The 27,981-nt window shown below is 44.6% G+C and overlaps 1 protein-coding gene across 2 annotated transcripts; it reads right to left on the reverse strand.

Moving 5' to 3' along the window:
• Positions 1 to 194: 194 nt before the first annotated feature.
• ALDOC (aldolase, fructose-bisphosphate C) lies at positions 195 to 26,195 on the reverse strand. 2 transcript variants are annotated; one of them, XM_033921137.1, is made up of 9 exons: positions 25,993 to 26,195; positions 19,066 to 19,184; positions 17,699 to 17,910; positions 15,385 to 15,439; positions 12,870 to 13,030; positions 7,175 to 7,258; positions 6,493 to 6,667; positions 3,156 to 3,355; positions 195 to 896 (listed from the first exon to the last, which is right to left on the reverse strand). In XM_033921137.1, the coding sequence occupies exons 2-9, from the start codon at positions 19,175 to 19,177 to the stop codon at positions 801 to 803; spliced, it is 1,095 nt and encodes a 364-aa protein (XP_033777028.1). In that variant the 5' UTR covers positions 19,178 to 19,184; positions 25,993 to 26,195; the 3' UTR covers positions 195 to 800. The 2 variants fall into 2 exon arrangements, with proteins under 2 accessions (XP_033777028.1, XP_033777029.1); XM_033921138.1 differs by lacking the exon at positions 25,993 to 26,195 and adding an exon at positions 25,165 to 25,796.
• Between the last annotated feature and the right edge of the window lie 1,786 nt (positions 26,196 to 27,981).

The raw sequence follows: 27,981 nt of genomic DNA on the forward strand, positions 1-27,981 counted from the left end.
AGGGGGTGACGTGTTCCCATTTCTTTAGGCCGAAGATGAGACGCACCATTTATCCCTTCTTATGTAGAAAATGTCTCCATACCCAGCACAATATTAACTTGTGCAGCCTTCTGACCCCCCCCCCCCATTGAGACCTATTACTGACTAAATTGGGGAGGAGGGGAGGGGGTTAGAGAAAAATCACACTTCCACACTTTCCTTCTAATTGGTGAATTTTTATTTTTTATGTTATTTGGTACATCAGTTGCATACAGAGAGACCATCACTATTTTCACAATATGCACAGCAGTATCCTGGCCCCTAAAATTGACTGCTCACATCTAAGATGTTCAGTATTCAAGGTAGCAAGAATCAGGCAAAGAATGGACTGGGGCAGGGCAGCTCCCCAACAGCCTGGATAAATCTACACATTCCAAACCAAAGTGCACACGCTAATGGAACAGACATTCCCTTGGTGGAGTGAGAGCCTGAAGACGACAGACAAAGCCATCACGTACTACAGCAGCCTGGGAGTATTGGAATATCCATGTAAGCTGCTGCTCGTCATCCTAGAATCCCAGCACTCAAAAGAATGGCAGGATCATTCATTGTATACATCTGAAACCAAGAAGTCCTGTTGCATCTGGATGAGGAGGTAGAGGCTCACTCGCTCCCTTCCCCCAGGCTGCACGACCTCTTCTGCAGGATTTCTGGAGGAGGTTGATGGGATGGCTGTCCTAACAATGGCTTTTCAAGGCTACAGGAAGAAGCTGGGTGTTGACTGGCTGTGTGATGCAGAAGCAAGAGTTTCGGTCCAGCTCTCAGTAAGCATGGTTTGCCACGTAAAGCGACTTCCCAGCAGCTCCTCCACCGTCCCCGCTGTGCTCAAACTTTCCCAGAGCTGCAAGGCCATTCACCTAAATACAAAAGGGTCGTCTGGTGAACATCTCCCAGCATCTTGTACAATAAAAGAATACATTTTGCCTACACAATTGAGTGCACTTTAAAAATATGTGCACTTTTGGGCGCGCAGTCACTTGCTGAATGTTCTAGTCTTTTTTTTTTTTTTGTAAATTCTTTATTCATTTTCAAAATTACATTAAATGTATATATATATTCAATCACATTAACAATAAATATATCATTTTACATTCTATCATTTGTACAGTATGTAAATTTTTATCCCTCCCCCTTCCCACCCCTCCCTACCATATATTCCATAATCATATAAAAAAACTTGCTGAATGTTTAATTACTTCTGTTCACGACACACTGGAATAGGGATTGTGCATTGACTTCTGTTTTTTGGGAGGGGGGTGGATGGGTGGGTAGCAGCATACCTTGGTGAAATATGATAAGAATTTTGGATCTCATTTTTGTGCTTTGTACACTGTGGTATTCTGTATTGGTTTGGTTCTATTTGAAATTTAATAAAATATATTCTTAAAAAAAAAAAATATGTGCACTTTTAAGAAGTTTTTAAAGGCTTTTTTTTTTTTTAATGTCAAGCGTTCAAGGATCTTTCCTGTTTGTTATATTATTTGGCAAAGATTTGTCTGTTGCTTTGTTTATGTTTTTATATATTGTGAAAAATATTCACTGCAGAGAAATAGCAGATAGTAAAAATGCTGACACCACCTGAAACTTGATGTTGCCATCACAAGGCTGAGCAGGTCAGACAAAATACAGGAGCACATATAGCTCCCCTGCCAAAAGCATCTCCCTATTTAAAAATCCCCTCTTTCTCTCTCCCCATCTCTGACCAGGACACATCACTGGCTGGTCTTCTCCTGTTAGTCAGCAGCTATCTCAAAAGCAGGGAGATGTATACAGCATACTTTTAACACTAAACTCGTTAATTCCTCAGGCCAGAGGCATAGGTGGGCATTGGCGTTCAGGGCATAGTGGTGACTGGGGAATAAAGACAAGGTTAAGGGGCTGCAGCGGGTCTCCCCTCCCCAATTCCTTTGTGACAGTTGAAAGAGGCAGGCACATCAGGCTGAAGTAACTAGAGCCACCTTAAAAATCCATGCTTTTGGCATGACTTTTGAGTTTGCAGACTTTTTACTATGGCACAGATTTACATATAATTAGCTTATCATTTCCTGCATTGCTAATTGCCTAACATTGCAATTTAATTTTGTAAAGTGGCGTTTTCCTGCGATTCCTATTACGTCAATCTGTGTGCATCCAGCTCATTCACCATTCACAGGAGTAAGAGACTAAGAAGCAAGATTACCCAGAGTTTGCTGATGCCACATATTCCTCCAAAATGCTGTTGCTGCCACCATGCCCCCTTCCCACCCTTAAACTCCGCTACCACACACCATCACCTGAAATTCTGATTCCCACATTTACCCCCAGTTCTTTTATCCCGTCATGGACCAAATTTAAGATTTTGGTATCCATAGGCGGGATTAGACTGTGAAGACCAGGATCTATTCCATTGGAATTTGAAGAACCAAGAGGGATCCCCAGGAAATTGGAAAACAAGGATGGAGGTAATGGCCTGAAGTAGTGGGGAGAAGGATCCTTTTTGGTCTGGGTTTGGAAAGTTCACCATTAGCACCCTAGGCAATTACCTATACCTAATTAGCACCCTAGGCAATTACCTATACCTAATCCTTCCCAGCCCCCAGATATACCCTTCTTGGGCACTTGCCCCAGCTTACTCCTTACTAGAGAGTTGCATGGGGACAGAAATCCCACCCATCCCCGCCAGGATCCTCTCCGTCCCCACCCGTCCCCGTAAGGAATTACCTCCATCCCCACCCATCCCCATAAAAAGCAGCAATTACTTCTGACAGGATCATCAATTCCACAGTTTCTTTTGTGTTTGCACTGTTGTTTTCCTTGTGGAATCTCTTTGGTGGAACCCTTTTTTTTTCTGTTCAGGTAATTAACTTATAAACCCCCTCTTTTACTAAGGCTGACGTGTCCATTATATTTTATGGACAAACCCTGTTTCCAAAGCCTTCCATCCCCATGGGAGTCCCGTTGGCCAGAGGGGGGTCCCCGTGGGAGTCCCGTGGGTTAGGGGGAGATTCCCGCGGGATCTCCACGATCCCCGTTCCTGTGCAGACCTCTACTTCTTACACAGTCTCCTCCAGTACTGCTCTGAGTTGACATATCATTCTGCCCTAGAAGTAGCCCAAATCCCAAAAAGAAAGAATTACCTCTGCACGCTTAATAAACTCCTCTGTGGCTGCTCCCTCATTCTCCTTCTGTCCACACCAAGCATTGAGGGCAGATGCTTGCAAAGCTCGTCCGTAAGAGAAAGTCAGGGCCCAAGGCCGAGCCAAGGGGCAGTTGTTAATTGCATTTAAATTAATAGAAGCCTCCTCTTCACTCTGCCCTCCAGAGAGGAAGGTGATGCCTGCAAGAGAGACATATCCTGAACTGAAACTTGCACTTAAAGAGGGACCGATGCTTAAAACCACGCACAAAAGCCACAAGCAAATGAGCCCACCACATAACAGCAACACAAAAAAAATAGCACAGAAGTACTTGAAACAAATCATATTAAATTTTATGCATGGTTAAATTGCACTATTACACGGAAAAAAGGGGGGGGGGCATAGCTCTTGCATGCATGCCCAGATAGAAATGGTAAGTGTTAGCAAACATCTGTGCTTAGTCTTCAGCAGCTAAATACAAGCCTCACAAACATTACTAGCACAAGGAATTTTTTGCAATGCTCATATTTAGGCTCAGAAGATCAGGAGCAGATGGTCGATTTCACTCTGATAAGCACACGTTTTGTTCCATTCAGTCTGTCTTTAAGATTTGCAAGAGCCTCCTGCTGCTTGTAAAAAAAAAAAAAAATTGACAAAAATCGGCAGTTCAGTGTGACCTGAGCATCTGCGATGAGTGACGATGTCAGCAACAGGAAGGGAGGCTGCCGATTCTTCCCCACAGAGAAAGCACTGGGGCATTTATGGCCACAGATCTTATTAGTTGGCGGTAGTGCTGCCCGATTCAGGAACACAAATTTCGATTCAATTCAGCCTATTGAATTGATTTTTTGATTGGATTTTCCTGCCCAATTGGGTGGTTTTTTCCAAATATCCTGGTGGGTTTATTTTATAGCCTCTTCACCCCCTTTGCCCTCTCCTACCCACACTGGTCCTGTGGTGTAAACAAAATAAACAAACAAAAATACTTTTCCTCTCTGTTAAATCCTAGCTCACGTTCGTGGTCTAACACCAGCTCTGGAAGGATACACATTTCAAGCCTGACATATTGTAATCACAAAACAGAAAATAAAATTATTTTTCCTACCTTTTGTTGTCTGGTCATTTTTCAAATCATATTGGTCCCATGTTGGTCTGGTTGTCTTCTGATCAGGCTCTCCTTTCTTCTTTCTCCATGCTAACCATCCATCTTCCATCTCTGTCCTCCCGTTTCCCTTTCCTCCCACAGAGGTCTGGCATCTTTCCTTTTGTTCATCTCCATCCCCCCGCAGCTGCAGCAATGGACCCCACCATCCACATATCCACAATCTCTCCTTTTCTCAACTACCCTTTCATCCAGAATCTCTCTTCTGTGTCCCTGTCCCTATTCTCCTCTCCAGTACTATCCCCCTTGTGTCTCTGTTCCTATACTCCCTCCATGCCCAGCATCGTATCTCTCCCCATATCCAGCTTCTTCTTTCTCTTCCTTCCCCAGGTACAGGGCTTTCTCCTACTATCTCTCCTGCTATCCTGCACCCTGCCCACCTACTTTGGAGCAGTATCTGTTCCTCTTGTACCCTTCCCCTTGTGGTCTTGCATTTCTCTCTCCCTCTCTCCAATAGTCCAGCACCTCTCCGCTGCTTTCCTTCCTCCTGTTTTTGGTTTGGTCTCTCTCTTCCCTTCACTTCACCCCAGGTCTGGCATCTCCCCTCCCGTACTCCTTCTTCCTCCTCCCTCTGCACAGGCCTGCCTCCCCACCGTGAAGGTCTGCCTCCCACCCCTCACCACAAAGGCACTCTTCCTCCTCCTCCCCGCTATGAAGGCCTGCTCCCCCCACAAGTCAGCATGTTCCCCCAGCTTCCCCACCCTTACTTTAAGCAGCTAATACCGCAGCCTGCAGGATCACTGGCGCTATAGCAATCCCTGCAGCTGCCCGTCGTCCTCAGCGTCACGTTCTCTCTGCTGCGATCCTGCCCCTGATGTCAGAGCAGGGGCTTGTCCATAGCAGAGAGAACATGCCTCTGAGGATGACAGGCAGCTGCAGGGATCGCTATAGCACCAGCGATCCTGCAGACTGCCGTATTAGCTGCTTAAGGTAAGAGCGGGGAAGCAGGGGGAACATGCAGGCCTTTCTGACTGACCCTCCCCCCTCAAGCAGGAGCAGCAGTGGACGTCCAGCAAAAGGCAGCGCTGCTGTTCCTGCTTTAGGAAGGCACGGAGGAAGTGTCGGTCATCGAATTGGGAGGCCGATTTTTTTAAAAATTGAATCAATTCACCCGATTCGAATTGGTGAATCAATTCGAATCGTGAATCAGGCAGCACTCGGTGTCCCCACCAGTACAGGTAAAAAATGCAACAGTGACTGGGAGGGAGAAGAGGAAATGTGTTGATACCCCAGTTCACTCCTGGGTACTCCCTTCTTCTGAAATCCAACATTGGCTAGGCCCCTGATATTTACTGGCCTTACGAACATCCATTTCAATACAATTTGCAGCCATCTGTAGTATGTGTGTTAATAGTCACACTTGAGCCCTCTGAGCATCTGGTTGTACTGTACAATAATGTGCACATACACTTGGATGTATGTTTACTCTTGTGGTAGTGTCAGGGCCAGAAGCAGGTGGGCCACCAGAAGCTACAAAAGTCCAGCAGTACATTTTGAATCATATAAAAATCTTTGGCTTTCCTGCAGGTGGCTGCCTGGCATGTTTCAATGGAATGTTTTCCTATTAGTAGCTGCAGGTAAGAGATATGATTTGACTACATATTTATGAAAAACTTCAGAAAAGAGTGGGAGATCAAAAGCAGGGCAGGCTAAAGGGATTATGGCACCCTGAGCCAACTTTTGCATCAGTACCTTCCTACCCATGATCCAGTAGCTCCCTTTCTATCTCAAGTCTCTCCACTCCCCCCCTCTCCCCCCCCCCTGCTTACACACACCATTGCTGATGATAAAGGGCGCCAAAATCTTGTATCTCAATCTGGCATCTCCCTCCTTACTTGTAGAGTGGAGGGAAAACAAAGGGAGAGATGCCAGACTAGGATTTTGGTGCCCTTTATCATCAGTGCCCCGGGCCAAGGCCTCTCCTGGTCCATAGGCTGAGCTGGCCCTGTTCTCAAGGTGCATTTTTCTTTGGCAGCTGTTAACTATTTGCTAATATTGCTGCTGTTGAGTTTGGCAATTTGATGGCTGGTTTGTGATGATCTTGCTTGGGCAGATGGCAGACTGATCTGTGAATTTCTGACTTTGGGGCTGGATGGCCATTTAATTAGTAACTAGAGAAACAGCTTCCATGACATTGAACAGCTGCTCATCATATCCCACCCACTGCATATATACCTGGCACAGCAGGGGGGACAGTGCGGCGCAGTGCTGTCACTGTTGCCATTGCGATCTCTTCAGCGCTATATTTAATAGAGCAGGCATGACCAGCTGTCACCATGTTGGGTTTCAGCAGAGTCCCCTCTAGGTAGATGTGGTGGTCACTAAGGGCCTTATACACAGCAGCCAGAACCTAGAAGGAACACAATATCAGGGCTCAGAAACCACATACTTCTGAAACATTTTGAAGCAGCCAGAACCTAGAAGAAACACAATATCAGGCCTCAGAAACCACATACTTCTGAAACATTTTGAAGCAGCCAGAAGAGGCCTTAATCTTCTCTGGAAATAGGAATATAGAGCTGTCATCTCTAGGACTGGAGGGTACAGAGAATGATCAAAGGAATACAGAGCTCATCATCTTTAGAAGTAAAGGTCTTGGGACAGACACAAAGGTAGAGTCTGTTGTTTCTAGAAGAGGTGGGACCAAAGGCAGATTACCAGGACCAAACCTTTCCACTATAAGTCATCAATTAAGATTCCAAGGCTGATGGATCACTACTAACAAAGTATTTTAGGGGTCATCCCCAAAATACCTTTTACAATGGACAACTTGGTTAATGTTCTAAGAATTGTATGGAAATGGATTTCTATTTTGTTTTATGGATTTAGAACTGGAAATATTGGGACTGCCACTCACCTTCTCAGTCACATACTGGCATCGTTTCAGGTCATGGTCGCCATCTGGCAGAATCTCTGGCTCCACAATGGGCACAATGCCATTCTAAAGAGAAAATGCACTAATGAGACTAGAGGACACTCTGTGAAACCTGAGACAATTAGAATTTAAACTGACCAATAGAAAGGGGAAAGCCAAACAAGAAATATACTTATGTTCTGACCCTGTATGGGACAGGCATATAAGCAAAGGCCCATCTAGCCCAGCATCCTACTTCAGACAGTAACCAACACAAGTCACAAGGACCCAGCAGGATCCCAAAGAGTAGGTCCATTCCTATTGCTCACCCTGATATACGCAATAACTTTTTCAGCACTACATGGCTAATAAAGGTATGCAGAGTTTTCCTACAGAAACTTGTGTATGCTCTTTTTTAAACAGAGTTATGCTAACTGCCTTGACCACATCTTTAGCAACAAATCATACAACCTGATTGTATGTTGTGTTAAAAAAAATAAAAATTAATAATCCAGCCCTAATTTTTTTAATCACAATTAATTGTTCAATTAAAAGTTTTAATTGTGATTAATCTTGCAATTAAAATGACCAATCTCTGTGCTTATTTTACACGAGTTCAACTATTTCACTCAGGTTTAGTAGAGTTGGTGCAATGCGAGAAATGTACTAGTGCTCCTAAGAAATGTACTAGTCCTTTTCCACGCTTTTTGGAGCTCTCCTGCGGTCTGGGCTTTCTGGAGACGGGTGGTTCGCTATTTGGAGCTTCTGTTAGGCAGTTCTATACCTCTCACTCCAGCGGGGTTTCTGTTAGATAAATATGAGGCTTTTCGCTTTCCCCCTGGGGTAGGTCGGTTATTTTTGAGGAAGGCTGGCTTAGTGGCTAAGAAAATTATTTTGGGAGACTGGGTTTCGGATCGTGTTCTTTCTTATTGGGCTTGGCGTAACCGTTTGCATACATTGATGTTGCTTGAGAGGGGTCGGGTGTGTCATTCTTTGCGCCAATTGAAGTTTTTGTTACAGGTGTGGGGTCCTTATATTTACTCTTTGTCTTCTCGAACCTGCAGTTTGATTCTTAATACTTTGCCTATTTGATTTATACTGAGCGGCGAGGGGTTCGCGGTCTTGGGGTGGCCTCTCCCCAGCTTCTCTACCCTTTATTTATTTTCCTTTACTTTTTTTTATTCTTTTATATTTTTTTTTCTCTTTCTTTCTTCTTTGGGAGGTCCTTTATATGATCCTTTAGGGCTCAGAGTCCAGGGCCCTGAAGGTTCCACTTTTGCTTGGTTCTTGTTCAGACCTCCTTACTTGGATGGGTTGGGCAGCTTGTTCTTTTTCTACTAGTCTATTGTTAGTAACTCTTTTGTTCTGCTAGCAGCATTCGTTACTGTATTCGATATTGTATTCTCTTTTGAGTTGGATTCCTTTAGCAATTTCTTCCAATTTTGTTTATTCTGGTTGCTGTTGTATGGGGGTGGGAGGTGGAGGGGGAAGGCGGGTTGGGTGGTGATGGTGGGGGGCTATGGGGATTGGGGGATACCTGATGTATAGCTTTTGGTGCACCCTTATGTTCTCCGTTGTATTCATTATCTTTTTTTCTCTATTTCTGATGTGCTCAATAAAAAATTGTTACAAGTAAAATGACCAATCTCTTCCTCTTTTGTCCCTCCCATTGCACAATCTCAGTCCCCCCTCCCTTCCATCCCAGGTCTTTTATTTCTCTCTCTCTTCCCTCTTCCTCCTGCTGTGCAGCACCTTGTTCTCTGTCCCCTCCACCACTGGGTCCAACATTGCTCCTCCTCCATTCTTCCCTTCCTCCCATTGTACAGTATCTTCCCCCTCTTAGTCCTAGAGGTCCCCAGCATGCAACAGTGATACATATACACTGCCTATGTGAAAACAAATTTGTGTCAGATGAACAGGATGCCAAACTGCAGGCAGAGGAAGGAAAGTGGAGGGAGAGATTCTGGATCATGCCATGTAAGGGGAGGGAGCATGAGAGTGGAGAGGAGATGCTTGAAGAAGGCAGATGAAGAGATCATGTGGGGGACACTGCAGTGTGATTAATTTTATTAGCTGCATTCATTATTATTTTTTATCAGGACTAAACATGTTAATCTCCATTTTCTTTTAAATATGCTGCTTATTCATTTAATGGACCATCTCCTTATCTTAGTACAATCTGAAAGGGTAAATAACCATTTCCTATTTATTCATTACACTCCACTCATGATTTTAAAACTTCTATCGTGACAGTAAATGCTCTTCTATGGGAAATGAAATTCAAAATGCTCATGCATCTGTATATCTTCCCATAAAGAACTTACAAGGCATCCTTGACACCAGACTCCTGTTGCCCAGAGATGAATCAGTTGTTAAAACACAGTTTGGGCAATATGCTTTATAATTTCCCTAAGGTTTGGTTGTTTTGGACACAACTTTGCTTGCATTTCTCTCGCCTCTGGGGCACTCGCGGACTTGTAACTCCAAAAATTCTGTTTTCCAGTTTTAACGTGTGCATCCCTTTCTGAAAATGTGCTGTTACAATGGCTGGCTCTTGCTCCTCTGTCAGTAGCTAAATGGAGGCCCTACATGATTAATTTACTTCAGATGGAGTGAGAGAACAAACGATATAGGGCTAGATTCACTAAGCCCACCGATCAAGTTCCGACCACTTAGGGCAGGGGTAGGGAACTCTGGTCCTCGAGAGCCGTATTCCAGTCGGGATTTCAGGATTTTCCCAATGAATATGCACTGAAAGCAGTGCATGCAAATAGATCTCATGCATATTCATTGGGGCAATCCTGAAAACCCGACTTTAATTCGGCTCTCGAGGACCGAATTCCCTACCCCTGACTTAGGGACTCCTTTGTGCCTCAATTTCCCTCCAATCCGATTCCCGCATGCAAATGAGGGGGAATGGCATTCAAATGTAGGTAGGCAGCGATTCACACAAAAAAAAAAAAGGCAACACCGACTGGGCTGGCCGATCAGCATACAAGCGACTGCTGGGGACCAGTCGTTCACATCGTTTCTGACTACTCTGCCCTGAATCTTCTGCTCTCTTCCCCAACTCAAGCCGCGATTCTCTTGCCGCCCTGCTCTGCCCCAACACTCCTGCCCTTCCCCGCTGTGCAAGCCTGTGGTTTTAACCGCGGGTTTAAAGCAGGTTAAAACCACGGGCTCGCAAAAAACACCCCAGTAAAATTTAGCTCTGTCAGGCATGGAGAGCCAGCGCATGGTCTGCACATGCGTTGGGATCGCTATAGAGCGATCCGGGCAGGTGGTTGGGGTCATGATTCTGATTTTGCATTCATTTGCATGAGGGCGATTTGTGAATCAGACCCCCGGACACGATCGGAACCAATCCATGCCTTAGTGAATCTAGGCCAGACTCTTCGCATAGATCATTCATTTGTGTCATTTGGGAACTGTTTTTCAGACTCTTTGCCTCATGCAGCACAGAGTCAGCTCTTGAATTTGTAATTTTTTTTGTTTTATAGGAACATACCAGCTTTCATGTATTACCTAGGGTGGTTGCAGTGTTATGTAAAACCATGGACCAGGTCAACTGCCTCTATTGTAAGATCGAATATTGTATTGAATACTGTTTGTATTTCGGTTTAGTGTTGGTTGATCAAAAAATTTTTACACATAAATCTCTATCAAATTTCCTTTCAGCATCTCTTCTCCCTGTTCCTTTTTTTTTTCGGGGGGGGGGAGGGGGGGTTCAATTATTTCCAACGAATCCACACTATTTAGAACATAGGAAACCTCCTCAGCTTTCAGGGTTATTTTTCTGTCGTTTCAGACTACAAATGACATAAAACAACATGGGAAATGTGGTTGACATTTTCCATGTTGGTTAAATTAATGCACATTCTTAGCGCACAGTACTCAAGGTGTAATCACATCAAGGAATATAGGAGGCATTGTAATATTCTCTTTCACAATAATTACCAACTTTCTATTTTCCCTTCTGACCCCCCCACCACAAAGTGAGCTGAGCATTTCTACATATTATTCACAATGACTCCAAGATCCTTTTCCTGGGCCGTGAGGCCTAATATGGAAGGATGCAATATCATGTACCTACAGTAAGGATTAATTTATCTCTGCATCACTTTGCACTTCTTTGCATTACATTTACCCCCTCTTCTACAAAGCAGTGCTCGCGGCTGCTGCGTGGTAATGGCCCCGAAGCCCATAGAGATTTACAGGGCTTTGGGGCTGTTGTTGCATGGCTTTGTAGAAGAGGCCCTTAATGTGCCATTTAAACACCTACTTTTCAAGTCTTGCCAGGTGATTTTGCAATTCGTCATAATTTAATATCTTTGAATAAGTGTGTGTCATTGACAATTTTCATCATTTCATTTGTCATTACATAAGAAATGCCTTCTCCGGCCTAGGTCCATCTAGTCCGGCGATCCGCACACGCGGAGGCCCATTTAGGTACTCCTTTATGGCGACCCGGATTTCCCGTATCCCTCAATATGATTAGCAAGAAGGTATGCATCCAACTTGCGTTTGAAACCCAGAACAGTAGTCTCCATCACAACCTCCTCCGGGAGAGCATTCCAAGTGCCCACCACTCGTTGTACGAAACAGAACTTTCCGACGTTAGTCCTGAACCTGCTGCCGCTCAGCTCTTGTCCGTGTCACATCTGAAAATGTTAGTAATGCTGATTCCTGGTCTATTTTGTCAAATCCTTTTAATATTTTAAAAGTCTCTATTATATCACCTCGCAGTCTTCTCTTCTCTAGGGGGAACAGTCCCAGTTTCTCGAGGCGTTCTCTGTAGCTCAAATTCTCCATTCCTTTGACTAGTTTCGTGGCTCTCCTCTGCACCCTCTCCAGCAGAGTTATATCCTTCTTACCTTTGCTAGATTCTTTTTAAATGTTAAAAAAAAAAAAGCCACCAGTTCTGGTTCCTCCTACAAGGGCAAAGTGAATTCCTGTGCACCAAGGAATGTATCAGAAGTAGGCCAGGAAAATTGTTCTTATTTTGTATTTCTTATCTTTGTATTACTTTTTATTGTTTAATTTTTTTAGGGTTGCTTTCAATTTAAAAAAATTGCAAATCACACAATTAAAGATATTTTTCTTACTGCAGCTCCTTGTGACCTTGTCCCCCGCCCCCACACACACAACATACCTTTAATGACGGATCAATCGCAATCAACATTTTAATCAAAATGCAGCCCTAATAAGAAGTGATCCATATCTAAAGGCACAAATTATGAAGTGACCTATGAACTTTCTTATACTAGTGCTGGTCAATGCTCCCTCTAAGGACTGGTTGGTTGTATGCAAACTTTTTTTCATGTGAGCGATAGGTTCTAAAATTTAAAAAAAACATTTTTAACTAAGCAACAAGTTCTAAAAATCAATAAATTTTCCAGATTTGCAAGTATTTTTGTGAGCAATCATGTAAAATCTGTAAGCGACAGTCCTAGAATGTATGAGCAATTGCTCACATGCTCAGCTTAGAGGGAACATAGGTGCTGGTACTTTCTGTGTGTAATACCCCCAAATACCCTACTCGGGGAAGCAGCCCCCATTCTCTTTCAATGGAATATGCCAATCCAGAAAAGCATCTCGTCATGTTAAGAAAGAAAAGGCCACTGTCCTCGGTGCAGAAAGGGTAGAAATCTCATGAACCCTGGCCCAGACACTTACCAATTGGTACTTGTGGGCTCACCTGCTGGCAGATGCTGGCATAGCGTGCCAGTACATTGGCATTTTCCATGATAGCAAGAGATGAAGGAGTGTGCTCACTAATCTTCAATACACAGCGCCATTTAGCAAAGTCAGCTCCATCTTTTTTGTATTGGGCACAACGTTCAGATAATCCATCCAGTCCTATCCACGAAAAAGATCCATGAAATTGGAATTGGACATTCATGAAACATTCATCAGAGAACATCAAGCGTCGCCTAAATTAAGGTGTTTAACTGTCCACTGAACATCCATCCACCATCTATATTAGTGTTTCTCAACCTGCAGTATGCGTAACCCTAGGGGATACACGGGCTGGCCGCTGCCGCCACCACCTGGGATCTCTCCCTGCCTGTCCCCCTGCTGAAGCCACTGCCGCTTCCTCCCTACCCCACCGCCAAAGCTGACCCTACCACCCGACATGCTCCATTCTCACCCCCCTGCCACTGCAACAGCCACCCGATACACTTCATTCCTACCCCGCCTGCCGCAACAGGAATGGGCCAGGTGCATGCAGCAACTGCACACAGCCAGCCCACCAGCCTTCCCCAATGTCAATTCTGTTGTGGCGGCGGCAGGGGTGGGTGGGAATGGAGCGTCGGATGGCAGGGTCGGCTTCAGAGGTGGGACAGGGAGAAAACAGCGGCGGTGGCTTCAGTGGAGGGGGCAGGCATGGAGAGAGGAAGAAAAAGTTGGATTCATGGAGGGACAGAGAGATGTTGGTTGGGGACTAGAATGAGGTCTGAAGGAGAGGAAGCATCCAGGCAGCAGAAAGAAGGGAAGAAATATTGGATGCCAGAAGAAAGTGCAACCAGAGACTCATGAAATCACCAGAAAACAAAGGTAGGAAAAATGATTTTATTTTCAATTTAGTGATCAGAATGTGTCAGTTTTGAGAATTTATATCTGCTGTCTATATTTTGCACTATATTTGTCTATTTTTCTATAGTTGTTACTGAGGTGACACTGCATATTTTAAAGTCATCTGCCTTGACATCTTTGAAAAACCTCCAAATGTAAATAATTAACATTTTCTCTGCATACAGCGTGCTTTGTGGTTACCATTATGTATTAATATGATTATATTGTGTGTATATGAAAAATGGATGGAAGAAATTGCATTACAATTAGTACTACTATTATTATGGGGGTGGAGCTTGGGCAGGGGTACTCGGTTGGTATTTGTTAGGCTTAGGGGGTACTTGGCTTGAAAAGGTTGAGAAACACTGATCTACACCACAAAATATAAACTTTTCTAATGTTACATGGAACGCGCTGCCGGAGGATGTGATAGGCAGAAGCACGCTACAGGGCTTCAAAGAGGGTCTGGACAGGTACCTGGAGGACAAAGGGATTGAGGGGTACAGGTAGGAGTAGAGGTAAGGTTATAGGGACAGGATTAGAGGTAAATTATAAAATTAGTCAGAGACCACTGCTCAGGCAGTGGGCCTGATGGGCCGCCGCGGGAGCGGACCTCTGGTCAGGATGGACCTCTGGTCTGCCTCAGCGGAGGCAACTTCTTATGTTCTTACTGTGACTCTGGAAGTGAAGGGTAGCCTAATGGACAGTGCAGTGGGCTGAAAATCTGTGGAGCTAGTTCAATTCTCACTGTGGCTTCTTGTGATTGTGGGCAAATCACTGAACCCTCCATTGCTTCAACTGCAAAAACAAAAAAACCTAACCCAAACAAACCAGTAAACCTTTAGACTGGGAGCCCACTAAAGAACACAGAAAGTACCTGTCTAAAATAGATGCAAACGGCTTTGGTTGTACCACAGATTATATCAATCAAATCCATGACCCTATACCCTTTAAGTTCACCCTAAATTATTTATTTCAGGAGCTACTAAAACCCATCCTACAGCGACTCATACATTCAGCAGATATTCATGGAAAGATGCAAAGAGGTTAAGCATAGTCACATGCAGTTTGCCCAGCCAGCTAGCCATTGGTAACTTCGGTTCATAGACAAAACCGCCGAAGACAAAGGCGCGCACCGACAACTGAGCGCAAGATGGAAGCGCGGGCCGAAGAAAGAGAGTGTTTTTAGGGGCTCCGACGGGGGTTTTTGTTGGGGAACCCCCCCACTTTACTTAATACAGATCGCGGCGGCGGCGTTGTGAGGGGTTTGGGGGGTTGTAACCACCCTCATTATACTGGAAACTTAACTGTTTCCCTGTTTTTTAGGGAAAATGTGAAGTTTTCAGTAAAATGTGGGGGTTTACAACCCCCCAAACCCCCCACAACGCAGCGCAATCTGTATATAGTAAAGTTGGGGGGGTTTACCCCCCACCCCCTGTTGGAGCCCTTTAAAACAGTCATTTTCTTCGGCGCGCGCCTCCATGTTGCGCTCAGTTGTCTGCGCGCGCCTGTGTCCCGGCGCACTTTTGACCTGACACCGTAACTTCAGCCCTTCTTCCCCAAACAGCAGCTTCCTCCTGCCCCCATATAGCCACCTGGCCAGTTACTCATGGCTGAAAGAAATCCAGTTGCTGTACCTTGAGTTGTGGTTTCGCCATCTGTTCCAGCTAGAGGGACAACACCTTTATCTACCTGGAAAGAAAAAGAAGATGCTGTACATATGACTTGAAAGCTTATAGTACCTCAATTTCCTTCCAACCAGGAATGCCAGAACCTGTCTAGTCTGTGGCTACATAGTTCTGCTCAACTATCTCCCTTGGAAAAAAAGGCAAAAACAAAGTGGAACAAAGGATCTGGACGACCAAAAGGTTTATTTAGCAGATAATATAAAATGAACCATCCCAAATAAAGTACAGAAGAGGACCCAACAAGGTCTGTGTTTTGGCATTCTATGACTTCCTCAGGAGTCCTTTTCAGATTACATCATTTGGGATAAAACAAATGAAACGATTAGATTTCTAGAGTTTTTTTCCCCCCGGTTGGAGTAAAACCTAAAATAGAGCCAGTCACACATCGAAGGGACATACAGCAATCTGATCGTTCCGATTGATTCATTTGTTTTATCCCAAATGAGTGTATTTTGATGTAATCTGATACGGACTGCTGAGGAAGGCATAGAATGTCGAAACACAGACTGTGTCGGGTCCTCTTCTGTTGCTAAATGAATGTTTTTGGTCATCCAGATCCTTTGTTCCAGTTTTATTTTTTTTTGGCTTTCTGCATTGTTGTAGAACAATTGGTCTCCCTTCCCTGGCTCGAATGGTGTCTTTCATGATAAAGTTACTCCTGTACAAAGGAAAGTTTATTCTGTAAAGTGAAAATTCACCCAACTCTGATCAAACTCCGCTTCCAAACTGCCTATTAGAAACCTTTGCACAAACACACACATTCCCCCTAATGTAAAGTTAGATTTTGATTCCTGTGAACTGTGCGAACCCCCTTCTTCTGAGATGGATGTGTTTCAGGACTGTGAAACATTCAGCAAGACCATGACAAACCACGTGCTATCTGCACAGAGTGTGTAATATAGAAATGGTATAATGAAGGCAGTGTTTGCTCATATCCTATAACAGAAAGGCACTGACATCAGGGAAGGAGCTCCAGTGGGGTAGTAACGGGGGAGCGGTCCACCCTGGGCGCCATGTTGATGGGCACGCCGGAATCCCTCCTCCTCTGCCTCCGCCTCTTCCCACTCCTCCCCACGTGCATGCCCCCCTTCCTTTCCCCATTACCTCTAGTTGTTCACCGCCATGAGCAACAACTTCAACGTGCTCCTCGCAACCTCATCATCTCTCCTGCTGGCGTCACTTCTGGGTGCCGCACATAGGAAGTGACGTCGGAGGGAGAGCAGACGGGGTTGCGAGGAACATGTTGAAGTTCGTTTTGCTTATGGCAATGAACTAAAGGTCCATGGGAAAGGGAGGGGGGAAGATATGAGGGTGGGGGAGGGGCACCACCGTCCCGGGCACTTCTCACCCTTGCTATACCACTGAGGAACTCAGTCAGTGTGTGCATACTCAGCTGATATTGTCTGTACGCTGGAGACCATTAATGTGATGCAATTGATCCTGCTTTGCTCTTAAAGTTTCAAGTTGTATGAAAAATTTGATACCACTCAGGGTGACAAGCTGTCAAAGCAGTTAACAATGAAAACTAACTGAGCAGCTGGTACATTAAACAAACAGGATAGCGTAGTTAGTTTTAAGAAAGGTTTGGACAAGTTCCTGGAGGAAAAGTTCATAGTCTGTTATTGAGAAAGACACAAGGGAAGCCACTGCTTGCCCTGGATCAGTAGCATGGAATATTGCTACTCCTTGGGTTTTGGTCAGGTACTAGTGACCTGGATTGGCCACCATGAGAATGGGCTACTGGGCTTAATGGACCATAGGTCTGACCCAGTAAGGCGATTCTTATGAGAGAAAGGGGAGAGATTTTGAAAAATTAATTCCATTATTGGTAGGAAAGAGTAGACAAAGTAGGGAGAGTAGGGAAGGGGTGGGAAGCAGTGCCTGAGTATTGTAATCCAGGCTATCCCCGGAGAGGAAGATCAGGACGGCTGCTTCTAATTAGGCAGGGAAGGTACAATCTTCTTCTCTCACGTCTTTGCCATCTATACGGATTATCAAATGTTCCGCCCCAAAACAACCTAATACATGAGTTCATGGTAGTTAAAAAAGATGTTATCCCTCACCCCAAGACCAAATACCACTATCTCTGCCCCTAGAGAATTAACTCAAATTTATCTGCTAACCTCATGATCATCAGCCTTGTGAATACAACAGCTAAAAACAGGCTATGGGCAACAAGAGACATTTCACCCAGATTGTACAACTATAAGGGGCAGAAAAGGTCCTCACTGCCTCCCTGACCTGCAGACCCCTAGTTCTGTACCTTGATTCCTACAACGATGCCTTTGTTCTTGATCATTTTCACAAAAGAGGTCCCACAGTCTCCTTTCTGATACATAGTCTCATGGAAGAAGATGACGCCACCAATGCATTTCTTGACTCGGTCATCAGCACTGAAGAGGATTTGACGGTACAGGCGCCGGTTCTCCTCTGTGTTCTCCACACCAATCTGACTCAGGCGCTTAGCCATGCTCCCTGGAACACAGATAGAAGGCAGCTGAGAAGCTTGGAGGGGGGGGGGGGTGCATTTTTTTTTTTATTGTTTCCGTTTCTCATAGTGTTAAACAAAAAGAAAAAAGACTAAATATTGAAGAAAAAAAAAAAAAAAAAGAGAGAGACAGGCTTTCCTGGGGAGAAGCTGCAGCAATTTCTGATGGCTGGAATTAAAATGGTTACCACATCATGGGGCCAATACACTGACGTATGCTCCGGTTCTGTGCAGGGTTAGTGGCTTTAGTGCAGAATTCTGTTGGGGATGTAGTGCAGAACGGGGTTTTGCATACCAGCTAAACCAGTGTAAAAGCATGAACGTATGGTGCATTTTAAAAATGATAAGACTATTCAGTGCAGGTAGAGGAGTGCACTGAAGAGTGAAAGTCTGAACACAACACTGACACCAAGTCTGAAAAGGCATGGAGGATCTACAACTTTGTCCTGCTTCGGAACATAGGGTAAGCTGAGGTGAAGGTCCTTGGATTCCCAAACCCTCAGACCCTTAAAATAACTTCCTGGCACCCTCCCCCCACCAAGATGGCTCCTGATCCATTCCCCCCACCCAGTGATACCCCAAACAAAGTCAATGGTGGTTAGTGGACCCCACCACAATCCCATAATGTCTCAACCTCCCTACCCCCCACCGCCCATACCTGGAAGATGGGAAGCAGGAGCAATGCCCACTCACTCTGTCTTTGCTTAACCATACTGCAAAGTAGCACCAACCATTGTTGCCTCATAATTAGTGCAGTGGCCTGAGAACTAGGGGAACCGGGTACAATTCCCACTGCAGTTCCTTGTGACTCTGGGCCAAATCACTTAACCTTCCCATGCCCCAGGTACAAAATAAATATCGGTATATAATAGGTAAACGCTCGAGTACCTGAATAATTAGTAATCCACATAGAATTGTAGGATATGCGGAATATAAATTTAATTTTAAAAAACCCAACAACTTCTTGGGAAATGGCAGTTATATTGTTCCTTCCTGAGAAGCCTCTGGAGCACTGTTACTTTCCAAGGAGTTGGGAAACCATTCAACCCTCCCCTAGATGTGCTCCATTCAATTCATTGGCTAGCCTAGAAAGAATAAATTAGCCTTAGACACAACCAGAGGACTGCTCATATGCTACTAACCCACAGATTCATCAGCAGCAAGAATCCCTTTCCCTGGGGCAACAATCTTCTGGGCAATATCTGCCAACTCCTTCTTCTGCTCTGCAGAGAGCGCTGGATACTGGTGCGTCATCTTTCCTCTGGAGCAATGAGAGAAAGAAAGAAGACAGATCAAGGGTGGGCAACCTTTATATACAAGAGGGCCACATGAATATCGTCAGTACTATCCCTAGCAGACTACAACATTGCATCATGTTGGAACCAGAACCACACAGAGCTCCACAGACCACCTGTGAAATAAATCATGGGCTGCATACGAAGGGGTTTCGTCAGTCGTAAGGCGGAAGTCATTATGCCATTGTATAGATCCATGGTGAGGCCCCACCTGGAATACTGTGTGCAATTCTGGAGGCCGCATTATCGCAAGGATGTGCTGAGACTGGAGTCGGTGCAAAGAATGGCCACCCGGATGGTCTCGGGACTCAAGGATCTACCATACGAAAAACGGCTTGACAAATTACAGCTATACTCGCTCGAGGAGCGCAGAGAGAGGGGGGACATGATCGAGACGTTCAAGTATCTTACGGGCCGCATAGAGACGGAGGAAGATATCTTCCTTTTCAAGGGTCCCACGACAACAAGAGGGCATCCGTTGAAAATCAGGGGCGGGAAACTACGAGGTGACACCAGGAAATTCTTTTTCACTGAAAGAGTGGTTGATCGCTGGAATAGTCTTCCACTACAGGTGATTGAGGCCAGCAGCGTGCCTGATTTTAAGGCCAAATGGGATCGGCACATGGGATCTCTTCACAGGGCAAAGGTAGGGGAGGGACATTAAGATGGGCAGACTAGATGGGCCGTGGGCCCTTATCTGCCGTCTATTTCTATGTTTCTATGTAAAAATTTAACTAAAAATAATGGAAACAAACTGCAGCATTTAAAATCACCAAAACTCTGGTTAATGATGTTTTCTTATATACCGGTACCCCCATTGTCTCACAGGCTATATAAAATTCAGTAGCAGGCCACAGGTTGTCCACCCCTGAGAAACATTCTCATCCTCTTCTAGAAGATGGCTTGTTCTGAAAATTGGCATCTATAGGGATCCATATATTGCCTTCAAGTCCAATTCTTGATTTTATAAACTACCAGTCACCTCTCAGCTATCTCTTCTGCAATCCAAATGGTTTAAGTTTATCACAGGAAAGTTTCAAGTTTTATTAAGGTTTGTTGTATACGCAAAATCATATACTTCAATATGTATAACATTTTAAAAAAATAGGGGACAAAACAAAACATTTTTATACAATTGAATACAAATTATATACGTTCTAATACAGAAGGCGAGGGGGATGAACTACAATCTTTAAAGAAAGAGAAGAAACATTTAGGGAAGAACACATATGGGGGTGAGCGAGAAAGAGAGAGAGAATATAAAGGCAGAAATGATCATAGAAAAAAAAAGCAGCTTTTCCATCCCCCTTTATCATTCTGGCTATCCTTCTGTGCACTTTTGTAATTCTGCTGTACATTTTTGAGATGGGGTGGCTAGAAGTAGCCATAGTGCTCAGGGTGTGGTTGCAGCTTGGATCAATACAAAGGCATTATAATGTTCTCCATTCTTTTCTGAATAATTTCTGAAATTCTGTTTGTGTTTTTGACCACTATTGCACAGTGAGCTTGGATTTCAATGGATTATTCACAGTGATGCAGCAAACGGGATCTTAAGTGCTCAGCTGCTTACTTTCTCTCTCCCTAGGATCCCCCAAATTTCATCTGTGCCCCATCACCAGGAAACAGTTCTACTAGTAAGCTACCTGAAACTGTTACCTCAGGCTCCTAATCTTGTTTTTCCATTTGCGTCACCTAGCCCAAAATCAGACGTGTTTAAGCGTGTATTATCTCCTGCTGCCCTGGGCCAAGCCTAGGGATAAGAGCTGCGTGATTTTATGCAAAAGATCTTGTACTCTTAAACACTTCTGCTGTTGTAGGATGGAACATGCAATAAGGTCTGTGTCCCAAAAATGGCAGAGACAGATCATGATCAACCACGAGTGCAGTATTTTATACCACATTCATATCATAGGCCAATGTCCTTCAATGCAAAGTCTGGGGGCTAATGGTGACATCTGGAGGTAATCTAGAGCAGGGGTCTCCAAAGTCCCTCCTTGAGGGACGAATCCAGTCGGTTTTCAGGATTTCCCCAATGCGGTCAGAAAAATAAAAAACATTATACAGTTCATACTGTAATATGTAGTCATTTATTACACTGAAAAATAAAACATCTCCCTTCCTGTTAAAAAAACAAAACCAAAAAACCCCCCCCCCAAAAAACACACACTAGCCCACAGGACTCACCCTGTCTCCTCCCTCCTGACTTGCCCCTTCCTTGAATACCCACAGCAAAATCACTAGTGGTCTAATACTCCCCGCCCACCATCACTACCACCACCCCTGCACACCCTTAAGATGGGAGGCAGGAGAAATGCCCATTCACTCCTGCCTCTATGTTGCCATCTCAAAAGAAATAGGGCACCTGATCCCAAATGGTGAATCCTGTGACATATCACTTGGGATCGGTCTGCCAAATAAGGGAATTATTCACCCTGTTAGGTGACAGGTAATAAGTCCCTTATTTGGCAGCAGACTGAACCCGGTTCATAGTCATTCACACGCGAGACAACAGTGCGCCATGGGAAAACTTACTTTTAAAGAGCTCTGAAGCGGGGTATGAGTGGGGAAACCCCCACTTTACTTCATACTGTTCGTGTTGCCGTTGGGGGGGGGGTTGGGGAGTTGGAACCCTCCATTATAGAGAAAACTGAACTTTTTCCGATTTTGGGGGGAAAGTTCAGTTTTTTCTATAATGGGGGTTGCAACCCTTACACCCCCCCCCCAACAGCAGCGCAAACAGTATGAAGTAAAGTGTGTGTGGGGGGGGGTTTCCCCCACTCACACGCCACTTCGGAGCTCTTTAAAAGTAAAGTTTTCCCGCGGTGTGCTGGTGTCTTGCGCCGAATTGTCTGAGCTCGATTGTCGGTGTGCTTTTGTCCCGTCACCCTGAACCCACACAGTGCAGTCTAGGATGCACTGTATGAAGTCAAGAGTCACCATTTTTCAAGGTGGAGCATTGCTCCTGCCTTCTATCATCAAGGTGCCTGGGGGGGGGGGGGGTAAATAGAGGCCTGGGGTGCACACTAGAGATTTTGTTTTATCTGTTGGGGGGGAAGAAGGTGTTGGGGGTACTGGCCATTTATAAGGTCAGGAGCTGTAGGGTGCAGGGGGGGTCTTACCTAGTGAGTGGGCTACATCTTTCTGCCAGGCCTCAGCTGGCATAAAGATTTAATGCTACAAAAAGGAGTGAAAGGGAGACTGGTGTAGTGGTTAAAGCTGAAGCCTCAGCAACCTGAGGTTGTGGGTTTACACCCACACTACTCTTGTAATCCTGGGCAAGTCACTTAATCCTCCCCTCCCCCCTATTGCCCCAGGTACATTAGATAAATTGTGAGCCCACCAAAACTGACAGGGAAAAATGCTTTGAGTACCTGAATAAAATTAATGTAACTGTTCTGAGCTTCTCTGAGAGAAAAGGATAGAAAACTGAATAAATAAATATTAAAAAACCTACATTAGATTTTAGCACATTTGTTTACATCTGGGAATAATATTTAGTGATTCCATGCATTTGCCTGCCCCCTGTAATACCCTCTAACTCAGGAAAATAGTATAAAACTACTGTGCTAATCTCTTTTCCTGCATCAGAAAGCAGGATAAACCACTGTGCTAATGGGTAGAGCTGCTTTCTGCATCAATCCACAGAGCTGTGAAAAGACCTTTTTCCCTCACTTCCAAAGATCTTGAGTGGGGTGAGGCACTATCTCATCTCTTGCCTCGGGCAACAGATTGTCCCTAGCGCGCTTCCTCCCAAATTACACAACTCTTTTTCCTACTTGCGGGGGGTTCCTGCCTCTTCCCCAGACCTTACAAGACAGGGGTGGGTGAGTCCTTGCCTACTCACATGCCTCTGCACCATCTGCTGCCCAGAACACTATGTCTTCCTCTTCTCAAGCAGTAAGTTTTTATGGGGAGAGGGAGAGCAACAGCAGAAAGAAGACTCAAAAGCTCTTTCCTTTGTGCATTCATTACAATCCTAGGAACAGTGTGAGCCCTGCAGGAAACCAGTGCCATGGTGTTAAGCAATTACAATGGCTGAATCCAGCTCTGGGTAACCACACAAAGCACAGACTTTCAGTCCAGTGTTGCTGCCAAGCCCTCTCCTCCATTTTTCTCCAAGCTTCAGTGCCATCACAAGAGAATGTTCTGGCACTGTATGTTTTCTCCTAGCTTGAAAACGGTAATAAGATTTTGCTGTCCATTTACCGGTCTACTAATCAGTCACATTAAGCAACAACCATCTTATTCTTTTTCAAAAAAACATTTTAAAACCTTTATTGTTTCAGGTGTATAACTGAATTTTAAAACAATAACGAATAAGTGCATCGTTATATTGCTACTTCGTGTGGATGAGCTTGTATCCTACAAATGTACAATAAACATTTTTGACATTGTTTCTCCATGTGGACGAGTGTATTTTTAACTTCACATTTGCATCAAGAACATCGGTTCCAGAAGATTCTTAAAGCCAAAATGGGGGCAGAAATACTGTAAACATTCATAAAAGCCTCTGCACATTCTCTATGAGCAACCTGTACCGAGAGGGGGTTTCCCTTACAAACAGTCTGCCACAGCATAGGATAGAAATGAGCTCCAGATCTGCATGCTGCTATAAAGGCCATTCAATAAAGTAAGTCACATGACAACACAATTCTATACAGCCTGAGCAGTCACAGGGTGTAGGGGGCACAACTTTAGGCTCAGCTACAAGGGAATATGTGCAGTCCCAAATCTCTCCAAGCAGGAGGCACTGCAGGAAATGGTGCAACAATGCAGGCTGTAAGGGATTCCATAGTTTCATAGTCCCAGTCTCTTCCAGTGGGAGGCACTGTTAGGTATCATGGAGAAATATCTGAAAATGCTTGGTATCTGTTAAAGTCAGGAAGGATTTTGGACCATACTGTAGGTGTGCGAGACACAGTCAAATGGGAGATCTGAATTTGATGCCTGAAATCTGAAAGCATTGTACAAGCAAATATTCACAACTTAACCTTATTAGAATGAGGGCATGATGCAGCTCACTACAGCTGCTTCCAAAGTTGTCTCCATTAAAATAAGGTTATCAATGGCGAGTATTGGCAGTTCTCCAACTAGACTACCCTGTGGAAGGCGGTTTAAGCGGGGTTGCAATGCAGTTCAGTCATAAGATACCAGCTGAAGCACAATTAGGCAATGGCAGAGCTAGGGTCTTTCAGCTTTTATTTTCATATCCAGCTTTAACTGGCAATCTAATTCTTTGGCCATTTTAATTCTGCCTTAAGCAACTTGAGCCTCATGTAATTAACCCTATCCCAGCAAAGAACAAATATTTAAACCACGGCCCTTCTATCATATATTTTGGAGTGCAGATCCAGATCCAGTGCACAGAAAACACAAATACAGCTAGGGCACAGCAATACTAGCAAGGGGCAGAGGTTAGGGCATCTCTAGCATATTCTTTCCTGAATGACCTTGCCATGTCTTCCTCTGTGCGGCCTAGACAACCTGCACAGATGAAGGAGGAAGGCAAACGTCAAACTGCTCATGTTCTTAACCATATCCAATCCTGTCTGGACCAAGATATAGCACTGAAAAACGACATGTAATGCTTCATTTCAAATTATGAAAAGACTGATTTATGCATTCACATTTATAAACCACGAGTCTAAACATTAATTGCTTTTTGTGAGTAATAATAATAAACCTATCATAGACTAAAAGATGATCATTGTAGCTGTTTTTCATATACTGAGAAAAGGCACCAAAAATGGCTCCGGTTGTTCTCAAAATACTGGAGACGCCATTGTTATAACCGGTAAGCTACATCAATTGAAAATATTTTTTCTCTTGTATTTCAGAAACGGGATTTGACCCATCAGTTATTGTACTATATTTATTCTAATATGATGGCAAGACATAAAAACTCACATTAGCACCTCAATTTCCTCTAAATAAGCTTAAACATACCCAGGTAGAACTCAAGTTATAAACTTTCTTCCTTCGGAATTGTGTTCCACTAAATTTCTCTTCCAGGATGTTTCCTCTATTCATCTAATTAACAAACCAATAACCATTTCCTCTTCTTTAGCTTCTTTATGGATAGTGGAAACTCTTCAGTTGTTGCTCTGGGACTGGTTCAGATTGGGATGTGAAGATAAGCATGGTTGGGGAAGGGGTAATGCCCCCCACCCAAATGATCCAGGTGCTGGTACTGAACTTGTTCCCATCCCCCCATGTCCTCCTCATCTCCCCTCAAAACATAGAAACTACACGGATGGATGCAGAAGCAGAGCCCTGAAGAGTCTTTTAGCTGAGTAGGGAACAGAACTAGGCACCTGTTCCAAAACATTCAACTCCAAATTCCCATGGAAATACATCTTTAACCTCCAAGATAAGGAATGACTGTACCGTGAAATGAAAAAGATGGTGATAGAGGGGACCTGGAGAGTAAGAGAGGATGTGCGGGTAAGGGGAGAACAACAAAGGATTAACGTGAGAGGATGATCGAGGACTAATGGACAAGGAGGAAAAAGATCACTGAAGCGAGTAGCAAAAGGTTGAGGTTGAATGGTTAAGAGAAGAAAGTGAGCAGAATGCACGAAAAGGGAAAGGGCAAGGAGGGAGGGAGGGAGAGGTTTCCACTAATCCCACTAGCCTTAAAAAAAAAAAATACGAGAAGTTAGAACAGGTTCCGTCTCTCCCCAGCAAGCCGGAGGGGGGGGGGGGGGAGAAGCCCTCTGAGGCTCCCCTCTCCTCTTTAGCTCAGATCCTGCGTTTAAATCCCTCCCGCCTCACCTGTTTTCGGGCAGGGTGTCTTCAGCTACTGTTGCTCGCGTTGTACCCGAACCTCCGACTGCTGCAGAGATACGTGACTCCAAAAGCCCAATGCAGAGGGTTGGGCTATGACGTCATGAATATGTCACCCGAGCCCCTCCTCAAATGCGGTGTGACGTCACGACCGTCAACCCCCCCTACTGTTGAGCGTGATCTTCTAACTCGTTAGTAGCGCTGGAGGGAGGGCTTTAGCGGCTCAAGGCCAGAGAAGCAACTGATGGCGATTCTACCGAAGGGAAGGTACTGTACCTGCAAGCTGCAGTCGTATAACGAGGCAGCTGCCCGAAGATATAGTGGCTGGAGAGAATCGCAGGGGATCAAGTTAATTAACACCACTCTTAATCTAATGCGCCTGCGGAGAAACCGTATGCTTTTGTACAATACTGTGATCCCAAGCTGACATAAGATCTGAAAACTAGTGCACCTGTAAGCCTAGTAAAAAACAAAACTTGGAAAAGCCATCTCTATTGGTTTTCTTTACAAAAAGTGTAAAAGAGTTATTAACAACCAGGTAGAAGTGTAGCAGTGGTTCCCAACCCTATCCTGGAGGACCACCAGGCCAATCGAGTTTTCAGGATAGCCCTAATGAATATGCATGGAGCAGATTTGCATGCCTCTCACTTCCATTATATGCAAATCTCTCTCATGCAAATTCATTAGGGCTATCCTGAAAATCCGATTGGCCTAGTGGTCCTCCAGGACAGGGTTGGGAACCACTGGGGTAGATTTCACCTTCCTCCACTTTCGTTCTGTTGGTCCCTTACCTTTAGAAAGCACATCTTTCTAAATCAGGGGTCCCCAAAGTCCCTCCTTGAGGGCCAAATCCAGTCAGGTTTTCCCCAATGAATATGCATGAGATCTATGTGCATGCACTGCTTTCAATGCATATTCATTGGGGAAATCCTGAAAACCCGACTTTATTCGGCCCTCTGGGGACCCCTGTAGAATCTAAATGTTCGGGTCTGAAGACCTGCTGAGATCATTATGGAACAAATTAGGATAGTCATAGCAACCAGGGCTGCCCAGGTCAGGGGAAAAAAATTCAATTTGATTTGATCTATTGAATCAACTTTTCGATTTGATTCAATTTACTTTCAATGACATAGCCTTTTAACCACCTACTTTACAAAGCTACACTAGCGTATTTAGTGCCAGCTACCACGGTAACAGCTCCAATGCTCATAGAATTCCTATAAGCGTCTAAACTGTTACTGCCGAGGCCAGCGCTAAAAACAAGCCAGATTAATACAGATGAATCCTGCAGTCAATGCTAACAGAAAACTATGTCCTTTTCATACACACAGAAAGCAAAGTTGCTTTTTTTCATACAGAGAGAGTGGTGGATCATTGGAACAAGCTTCCAGTGCAGGTGATCGAGGCAAGCAGCGTACAAGACTTTAAGAACAAATGGGATGCCTATGTCGGATCCCTATGAAGGTTAAGTTAAGGAATTGGGTTATTAGGGCATAGACTAAAGGGGTGGGTCAGTAGGGTGGGCAGACTTGATGGGCTATAGCCCTTTTCTGCCGTCATCTTTCTATGTTTCTACTTGTAACAGATGTTCTCCGTAGACAGCAGGGGAATGCAGCCACACTTGCTGGTGAAGTCCCTGGACTGAGCCTGTGTGCTGGTGCTCTCCCCTAGATGAAGTAGTAGTATTTCTCAAAACGCAGTACGCAGCCTGGCCACTAGGGATCCCTCCTTGCCCACCCACTGCTGAAGCCGCTGCCTCCCCACTTGCTGCACCACTCTCCACCCTGACCCTATTACTTGTTGGAGCTAGACTAGCTCCTTCCTCCCCCTGCAGCACTCTGTGCAGGGACGCAGGCAGCGACTCACACGCTGCACAGCTGACCCAGAATCTTCTCACTGTCAGAGGGAAGGCTTGTGGGTGTAGGTTTCTATGGTACTTTATGTGCAAGTGCCTCTATGTCTTCTAATTTTTATTGA

This window comes from Geotrypetes seraphini, chromosome 15, assembly GCF_902459505.1.
Source record: "Geotrypetes seraphini chromosome 15, aGeoSer1.1, whole genome shotgun sequence".
Classification (NCBI taxonomy): Eukaryota; Metazoa; Chordata; class Amphibia; order Gymnophiona; family Dermophiidae; genus Geotrypetes; species Geotrypetes seraphini.